The following is a 9,810-nucleotide window of genomic DNA, read 5'->3' as shown; positions in this document are numbered from 1 at the left end:
CATCAGGCGCTGCAGGGATGCCAAAAAGTGGGTTGGGGGGGTGAAGGGGTGAAAGCTCCTGGTCCCTAGCTCTTCCCCCAAACAGCCAACTGCAATTTCGCACTTCACATGCCAATGAGAATGCGCCTGACATTTTTCGTGTGTGAGTGAAGTTACCTCAGTTGGGCAGGAACCACGGAACGGACACGGTATGTGGTAATAAAGAGAGGGCAGCGAATTCCTCCAGACGATTTCAGCATCACATCTTAATATTACATCCGGAGAATGAACCACGTTTGGTAGAGAGAGCGACAAACACCACAAGCTGGAGATACACTAGGTTTTTTTTTTGGATCCACGCGAGGCCATTGGATCCAGGTAATTGTGACAAGATGGTACGCGTCGCCCTCCCTTGAGTTTCATAAGTTCTCTTATCTGGATCGCTAACCTTTTGATGTGGCCAGGCCCAACATAACACTGTTGCCGCCGGCGAAGACGACGAATTTGCCCTCCTATCCCACCAATGGAGCCAGATCACGACCGGGCTCCGCGCGTTGTTGAGGGAGACGAAGAAGGGGGTTGTTTACCTGTTGACGTCTAGGACTGTTCAGAGGAGTTTGATATGGTCGATTTTGCTACTCACCGCGGCGGTCATACTATATCTTGTTGCTGCGGTGGTCTACGTGGCCTCTTACTATGTTTACCTGCCCAAACAGGTGCATGAGCAGGAGGTTTATCTGCATTATGGGTGTGCTCTCCCGCCTCTCCCTTCTCCCCTGTTTTTCTTAAAAGTCTGTGGCTGACTGTTGATGGCAGATACGGCCAAAACCCGGTCGCGTTAACAAGCCTGAAGCTCCTCCCTGACCAACCGTACGATATATCGGTTTCGTTGACGCTGCCTCTGACGCCGGAGAATATAAAGAGGGGGAATTTCATGGTGCTGATCCACTTGCTGGATACGGACCTGACGGAGCACACACCTGCTGGGGGGGCGGGGATGTACAATCCTGTTGTGTTGATGGATAAGACGACCGGGCAGACGGATTTGGTGACGAGTCTCAGTTTGGGGCCATTGATGAAGTCCTCGACGGTGTTATTGACAAGTGCGAGGCCGGCAATTATTCCTTATACTGATCCGTTGGTTTCGTTGGCGAAGAGGATATTGTTTTTGCCGTATCACATGTTGTTTACGCAACGGGCGGATGCGACGATGTTGAAGGTGAAGATGGTGGAGGCGATGGCTTTTGGGAGTGGGAGGGGTGACTCTTGGTTGAGAAAGGGGCAGGGACAGGGGGAGAAGATGCCAAGGAGTATGGTGGTGGAGGTGCAGGCTGGGCAGGGATTGGGGGTATATGAATGCCGGGTCGAAATTGTGGCCAGGTTGAGGGGATTGAGGTGGGTGATGTATGAATGGCGTATCCTGTCGTTTTTTGGAATTACGGGGCTGTTTTGGGCGGTGGAGATGGGGTGTTTGGCGTTGGGGATTCTACTTCTCGGGGGTATTCGTGGTAGCGATCAGCAAAAGCAGATTGAAGACTGGGAACCGAGGCAGGAACCGACGCTGGAACAGAGTCTGATTAAGGAGGAAGATGAGATGTCGGATACAGAAAGAACATTTCCTACTGGGACGGGAGAACCGCCGTTGAGGTATGAGAGTTCGTCGGGGCTGGAGGGGAAGATTAAGAAGGAGGAAGGCGAGGGGGGATTGGACCTTTTAATGACCAAATTGCCAGATTTTGGTGAACAGGGGGATGATGAGGAGGATGGGGAGGGGAGCGATTGGAAGGACTCGGGCATTGGGACGAGTACGAATTATAGTGATGCTGCAAAGGGGGAGGCAGGGCCGAGGAGGAGAAGGGTGAGTAAGTCATAATGGGGGCTTATCATCTTCATTCATGGAAGATTAGGGGAGGTTGGAGCTTTACGGTCAGACCTATACACAGCCATACGAAGTATAGCGATACTCTTCACATAGCGATATGATCGGCCAGACGGTAGTTCAATATGTGGCCAGAGCGATATTCTAGGCATTCAGAGAGTCGTTAGTTTTTAGTGCCAAGCCCCCATAATGATTTATCTTGGTTTAATTGAAGAGGTTAGGAACCAGGTGGCCTGCCGAAGTGTCTGCCGCTTATTTATACACTGGGATACTAAATGGCAAACGAAATGATACCCATAAAGTTACAGGTGTTTGCAAAATCATGTAGGTTTATCAGTCTAATTCTAACATATTCTAGCATCTAAGCTCAAGACAACAGTGCGGCAAACCAAGCCATCTTTTCCACCACTGAAGGTTTCCTCTCTTCCTTAGACTTTGATTCTGTGTTGAACTTTCTCTCATGTGCTGAACTTTCCATAGTGGCTTGAAGTCTTTTGCTCTCTGTAGAGTTTAGCAAATCTATAAAGCCACCCTTCCTCACACCCAGCCCACACTTTTCCTTCTTACCCGACACACCACACTCAGCTGCCTCTCTCAACTGCCAATCTTTTTCATACCTGACATCTTCCCACACTATCTATCAACAAGACAAAACCCGTTCGTCACCATGAGCACAGACAACACCATCACCACCACCTCGCCCGACCGCCTTGGTCCACATGGACGCTACCGCCCCGGTCGCGCCCTCACCCTCTTCAAACATCGAGCACCTGGGCCATGAGGTACACACTACGACGGGGAACCTCCCCGTCGTTACTCCCACGTCGGCCACAACCACCAGCAGCACCCCGGCCCCAAAAGCAGCTCCCTCACCGACCGTATCGACTTTGCGCTTGACAACTCCCCCCATGGAGACAAAACCTATCGACTTTGGGGATATCTACGAGATCACCATCCCTTAAGACATCGCCACCCGCAACTTTAACGATTTGGAAAACGAAGGGAGACCGCACGTGGTGATTTGCTACATGGACAACAAACCCAACAACACGTTCGTCGCGAAGATATACGACGGGGTGGATTACCCACCCCACGGCAACCCAGGGTGTGATCTTCGGATGGAGGGGAAGGCGTGCTACGAGTATCTGGACTGCATGGCGAGGGTGAAGCTTGATTACGCTACCGAGACGCACGCGTACAAGTGTTTTCCGTCTTTTTTGGGGGGGTGGGGAGGGGGAAGGGTCTGAAGGTTATCGTCCCCCAGTTTAATGGGAGTTTTACTTTTGAGGTGGAGACGCACGTCCCGGAGAGGACGGCGAGGTGGGTGAGGATGGTGTTGATGGATCATTACAAGGGGGTGGAGACGATGGAGGAGAAGATTGGGAGGGCTCGTACCATTGATAGGACGGTGGATCATGGTAGGCTTCCTGATGAGAAGACTCGGTTGGATATCCTACGGAAGGTGTCGGAGGCGAGTCATAAAATGTGGTGGAATGTTGAGATTGGGATCAATGCTCCTGGCCCGGGCAAGGTGTTGATTCTGAGTGATGGGAGTGTCAAGCTGTTTGGCTTTACTTGTGCGTTTGTGTACAGATGGGTGGACCAGAATGTTTTTGCTCATCCTAATCACGGTGGAGATAAGGCGATGATGGGCCTACCCGCGGAGAAGTTGAAGCCTGAGTCGCCGATTATTCGGTGCTGGCCTGATAGAGGGACAGGTGCCCTCGGTCCGGAAGGTGCACTTCGGCGGTGGGTTCCCGAGAGGTAGCTTGGGAATGTGAATTTGGCTGCCGGATGGTTGTTGAATACGTTTGCTGACTTGAAGGGAGAGGTTTTTATACCGCTGCCTCCTTGGCTTTTCTCTGCGGAAGTCTTACAACGTGGGATTGGCGAGGTGGTGAGGAAGCGGGTGGAGGGGATAAAAAGGAAGCAAGTGCCAGGGGCTAGTTCCCCTTCTCCTAGCCCCAGGGACGTTGACGAGTCTGCTGAACGGCTGGCACGGCTGGAACGGCTGGCGGAGGAGGATGGGCAGTACGAGGAGCGTATGGCTCATGAGTGTGGATATGGGGGTAGCTAGGAGGGCGGCTCTGACTAGGGATTATAAAGAGGACTGGTATTTGGGGAAGGGGCACGCCCCGGATAATATCAGCAGTGCTGCAAGTTAGCAAATGTACTTAGATGGGCGATCGACTTACGCCTCCTAACGATGCAGATAGGCCTGTTCACTATCATTTAATGGTTATTATTTATTATTGAATGCATCCTCAAGACACGGATAGGCATGTACACTATCTTGAAAAAGCTATACACTATATCTGGAGGAGTTTTGGCCAACCTTTGTCACGCAATCTAGAGGACGATGACATGTCAACTTACTTTGCCACCCCAGTCTTTACATCCAGAGTATTGCAGGCCAAGTTTGACATGTTGACGATCTCCCTTCTTTTTCTCATGCTGCCCAGAACGTATAAACAATCGGCATTCCCGTGAACTCACAAGGCAGACTTGGCCCATAACACACATTCAAGTGCACATCCTCTCCACCCCCAGAATACGAGCTACCCTTTCTGACTCCATCACCACCACAAAATTACCAGTCGGTATTCCCCGACAGCAACCGGAGTTTACCAAAACAGCGTATTCCCTCCATACACCTTCTTCTCTTCGCTTCTTAAAAGCATCGAGATCAACCCATTCATTGCTCCCCTTCTCCGCAACGTTGCGGCCTCAGCTCGAAAGATATACCCCAAATCGGGCTGTAGAAGCCAAGGCCAGGCTACAATACAACCTTCGTGTGATGCTGTCAGCCAATTCCACGCCAACCGCCGTAGAGATGAGTAAGCTCGCGGGCAGATAAATGTAAGGATGAATCATATCTGCATTTCAAACACCCATGTCCTGTAGAGAGTTTCTAAATCGCGTTGAAAAAGTTCGTGTATATTGTTGTTGATGACTTGGTTGTTGGCTTCCTGTTTGCTCGCCGCCTTGTTCCTTGTTTCCAGTCTTGCCCACCCCCCCAAGTGATATCAAGTCCTGACCGTATACCTCGCCGCCTTCGGGCTTCGCCCCCCTAACTAACCAAATACCCCAAGAAACACCACCCAGGAATAAGAAATACGCCTCTTGATCCTCCCGTCAACCCAATCAAACGGGCCATGCATGTCTGCTACCACCACACTTTCCAGGAGGAACCGGACCACCGGTGACGGTGATTATACCCGTCTCCGCCGCAGAAGCGTCCTATAGTCTCCCTCCCATCTTTTGCTTCTAGAAGTAGTTAGAGTTTACCAACCCCCGCCCCCCCCCAACACACACACACACTCCGCCCTTCCCTTTGCCGCCGCTCAACCCCACCGGAATTGGTCTTTCCCGTGATGATTCTTGCTCCATCCGGCCTCGAGATTCGAAGAGTTTCGGCGAGAAATGTGTGTGATTGTGGTGAGCTTCGTGATGGTGATATCCAAACCATTGGACCCTCCCCCCAACTCGGATTAGGCCCTGTCCCAAAATAAAAGAAACAATTCCAACTGGAGAGTAACTCCCACCCTGAAACCAATAACCAAGTGCCAAAAAATCGCCCCATAAACACCCAAAAAAGAACTTTGCCTAAGCGAATGAATTAGTCCCAGTACATCACTACTGCTGACTTCTACCCGATTCAAAACGCAGCAGAGACACAAAGCGTAGGGCTCAATTGATGACATGCAGCAAAAGATAGACTTTCTCTGCAGTGTAGGCCGCATCGAGTGGTCACGTCTCTGGCAGTCATGATTGGGTTCTGCCACGCACCGGAAAGAAAATGAGATTCGATTAGGTACTGCCAAGTATGCCGTCATCTGTCCACACCCGCTGGTGCTATAGCCCTACGGACGAGAAGAGGATGTCACTTGTGAGGAGGAACCCGGTGGGCTGGATGACCCCGGTGGCGTCGAATAGAAGCTTCGGGCGTAGTTACTCAGATGGTTCTGCAGATAAGTCTCTTGAGATGTAGGGGCTTCATTGCAGGCGGAGAGAAACACGATGCCGAGTGGTGAAGCTGGTGAGGATACCCATTGCTGCTGTGAGAGTGATGGCCGAGATGAACCAGAGGAGTTTGTGGTTTGGTCAGTACTGCCGCTCATTGTGGTGTCGCGACGAGTGGGTGGCTCCCGGGTAGTAGCGGGCGTGGTGGTATGATGATGCTGATGATGCTGGCTGCGTTCGATGTGATGCCTCTCGATGTTCTATTATCAGAAACTTGCAATTCGATTTCCAAACAAGGGAACAAGTCAGCAAAGTATCTCGTTACTCATCCCATCAGATCCCAGGAGCAACGCCCTTTTAGTACTACTGCCCTTGTCACCCATTCTCAAAATGCTCCATTTGAGACTAACATCTCGGACTTTGGTAGTGTCCACAGCTCGGATTATAAGCCAGCTGCAGGCTAGTGAAGGGTGCTGCGGTAATGCGAGGTTGCTTAGGTGCGAACGAGACCAACCAATGTGACCCTTTTCCGCTGGCGGCCAAGCGTCCAATCAGATGTCATTTCCGCGGTACTTGAAGCTCAAGGCGTAGTCCTAGAAGCTTTCCCCATCTTCGATATCAGGGGTTCAAGGTCAACAGAGAAGTAGATATATATGCAGAATGCTTCCAAAGCTGCCCAAGACGCATAGCCTGTCAGGGAATCAGCTTCTCTTTTCCTATTTGAATCGAGCGTCCCTCGCCCTATCAGCAAACTCGTCGGCGTATTAGTCACTTACACCGAACCCGAAATCATGACAGGACCGAGTCAAAGAATGCATTGTTTGGTACTTGACCGGAAAAAAGAACTATCCGAAGTGCGTTGATGCTGATGTTTCCGACTCCAAATTGCTGCCTGGGCTAACACTGAATTGATGACAGGCTCTCGAGATCACAGATGACTGGACTGGAGTAACTGATCCGGCAGAGCGTAGACGTCGTCAGAATCGGCTTCATCAGCGGGCATGGCGTAAGTCTTCAGAGTGGTGGTCCTGGCTCGAGGACAACCCATATGCTTTGAGTGACTGACACAAGGCTTTTGATATGTTGTGCAGGCAAGCGGAAGGCAGCCGCAAAACAAAAAGACCAGGACCAGACAGGGGTACCACGTGAGGAGACGGCTGCAGAATACCCATTGCCGGCAGATGCGTCCGATTTCTTCGTTGCACCAAAGGCCCCGATGACTAGTCCAACCGCATTCTCCGACTTCAACCCATCCTCTATCGCCGAATTCATGCCATTTCCGGCCACCTGCATCCCGTCAAGCAGCAGAGCCCCAGTTCAGGCGGCACCAACAGACATCTACAATGCGTCGTTCCCTTGGTCTTCGCCGGTCTCTCCTGATTCCTTCCCGCTTGTAGACTCTGGTTTGGCGGACCGTTCCTGGATACCGCTGGATCAATATAACTCGTCGAGGGCGTATATGACCGACGTGGTCGTGAGCGTCTTTCTCATACCCCTAAATATGGACCGAAGCTCTCTGCGGCCGACATCATTGCAGAAAAGTGTTCAACACGAGAGTTGGATCGACTCGGTGCCTTTTCCCAAGCTTCGAGATAACTTGATCATGTACCAAGACGTGTATAACACGACTGAATTTTACAATGACATCGCGAACGGCGGGTCTCAGGGGTATCAGGATGACGAGGTGGACATGGTGCTGTGTGATCCGTGGGGCGAGGAGGGATGGGAGATGAGTGAAGGCTTTGTAAGAAAATGGGGCCCCCTACTTGAAGGCTGTGAAATGTTGGTGAGGGTAACACAAGTATAGACTGTCAGATGAGGTGGGATGCAATGGATGGTATCTGATTTCAAAACGCAGAAAAGATGGAGATGCACTTGCATCCTCTGAGGTGACCCTGCAATATCTGATAACTAATCAAGCCTTGATCTTAGTTGCTGTAAGTGGTGATGCTCCTTGAGCGTGTAAGTGAGATGGTCCGTGCGTTCCTTCTAGAAGGATAGAAATAAATCCTGGGCAGGTGCAAGGATGGTGGTTGGTGGTTGAATGAATCGCTCCCTGTGTGACATCAGGAGGACATCCCACTCGGGCTGCTGCTGTTGTGTTCCCCAAGGTCCTGCAGGATATCAACAATGTGTCGTTTCTGTTGCTAATTGTGTTGCCACAGAGTACAGTATACGGCGTGGGCAACAGCTGCCACGAACACAACGAAGATTGCGTCATGAGCTGCTTGGATGGACGGGTGCGGTATTTCTTGGCACGTTAGACTGCAGTTCTCCGCAGGGACTCGAAGGAGCACGAAGGAACAGGAGAGAGAAGACCGGTCGGCCCTACGAATATTGTCGTCAGTTCGATGAGATCTGGGTGGAGTTTCGATTTTTTCGACCTGCTGAAAACGCCCAGGCTGGATAGGAACGCCAAGCGGACTGGCTTGGATGCCGGCCGGTTTGTGAAGGCCTAAAAATGATGCTGGAAAAAAATGGTGTTGTATCGTGGAAAAGGCGGTCACCGGGAGACGAGGCCGGTGGGGTTGCCGTGATTGGCAGGAGTTGGAAGAATTCTATGATTTTGCATTAGCAGACTGCAATATTATCAAAATAGTAGGCAACAATGCAATATGCCACAAAGATGATGGATGGATGGCCCGGAGTCTTCGTGTCTTCGTCTCGAGGGAGGCATCATCACACGTGGATCTCAGAGCGGGCCAATCACATCACGTGAATATCCAAGCTCGATCGCCCAGCGGGCCCCGCACGTCAGTGAAAGATTCAGATACCCCGCCATTCTGGAGAAGCGGTCCTCTACAGGCTTTTTTCCAACGGTGTATCTGCTACGCTAGAGGGAACAGCTCATCGATCAATCGAGCAGGTCTCGTCGGTGAGAGGAAATCTCTTCTGGTCATTTGCATATTTGGGCAATTCCAGAACTTCTGTCAGCCATCTTGGCCAGCACGCCAGGTGGATGCCCATCGCGAGGTGGGGAAATGGTGGGGAAGAAATGACAGACCTCAGCCCAGATGCCAGGGGAAAAGGGCACCTGGGTCCGTGCTGCTAGACTGTGTACCTTGATGACTTTTGGCAATCTGGATTATTATTCGATGTTCGTTGTGTTCAAGGCGCGATTGTAATCTGTTATGCTGTGTCTCGAAAGCAAGCAAAGGAAACAAGCCAGCTCACCATCCAGATTTAAACTTGCGGGATCAAAGACGTTGGCGGGACGAGAGACTATGATCGGGCGAGGAGAGCTGAACTCTAACATCGCCTCAAAACGACGTGGCTGCTTCAAGGTACGAGGTGGTACGTACAGGTACATACATGTCTCTGCTGTTGACTCCTGAGGAGAAACAGGAGTAGTCACTGGGTCGAATCAATTGCGGACGTGCTAGCCGGTTGAAGCGGACAAAACAGACCACGAGATCCCGGTGGTGCAAGCGTCTGCCGCTTTGGAATTTGGAGAGCTTCTCTCGTAACACAGTACGAACTCGAGTCCCGCACCCCACAGCTGGAGACCGGATTTGTACCAAATGACGAAGAAGGCATCCAAATAGCGATATAAGTGGCCCGCCAGCGCCGCCCAGTTTGAGAACACAACAAGTTTCACGTTCTCATCCAACACCGCTGTGATTCTGATAAATCATTCAATCACATTTTCTGTTCTCTTTTTAATCAACGGCAACCTCACCGCCGACCTCCTCCAAAGTAAGTTTTGACTCGCGGCCTTTCCCCACCACCTATGAGGCAGCTCCTTGCCCCTCCATCAGCCCCTTTTCTCCCAGTCAGATAGATGCAAGCGGTCTGCCAAACCACCATGCGCCCAGTTGGGGATGGACGAGTCGTTGATCTCCCATTGTGCGACATCGTGGGCCATTCCGGCTGTTTCCTTGGTTGCAGCAGGTCTGAGGCACACTTATATCCGCGATAGCAGCATGCCGCTTCTCCAGCTCGCTCTGTAACGCGGAGCCACATCTTCCTGCCATGTAACCGCATTAGCT

General features: G+C 51.3%; 2 protein-coding genes across 2 annotated transcripts; both read left to right on the top strand.

Moving 5' to 3' along the window:
• Positions 1-89: 89 nt before the first annotated feature.
• Positions 90-3,626, top strand: QC763_0067460 (uncharacterized protein; the record flags this gene model as incomplete). Its single annotated transcript, XM_062905930.1, has 4 exons — positions 90-374; positions 444-727; positions 796-1,841; positions 3,061-3,626. Exons 1-4 carry the CDS (start codon positions 372-374, stop codon positions 3,624-3,626), a joined length of 1,899 nt encoding a protein of 632 aa, XP_062765886.1. The 5' UTR covers positions 90-371.
• Positions 3,627-7,037: 3,411 nt separating this feature from the next.
• On the top strand, positions 7,038-7,628 carry QC763_408458 (uncharacterized protein; the record flags this gene model as incomplete). The annotated part of the gene is made up of 1 exon (XM_062912474.1): positions 7,038-7,628. One exon carries the CDS (start codon positions 7,038-7,040, stop codon positions 7,626-7,628), a length of 591 nt encoding a protein of 196 aa, XP_062765885.1.
• Between the last annotated feature and the right edge of the window lie 2,182 nt (positions 7,629-9,810).

Source organism: Podospora pseudopauciseta, chromosome 4, assembly GCF_035222475.1.
Source record: "Podospora pseudopauciseta strain CBS 411.78 chromosome 4, whole genome shotgun sequence".
In the NCBI taxonomy this organism is placed as follows: Eukaryota; Fungi; Ascomycota; class Sordariomycetes; order Sordariales; family Podosporaceae; genus Podospora; species Podospora pseudopauciseta.
The sequence above is the reverse complement of the archived record's forward strand: the minus strand, read 5'-3'. Positions and strand labels throughout refer to the sequence as shown.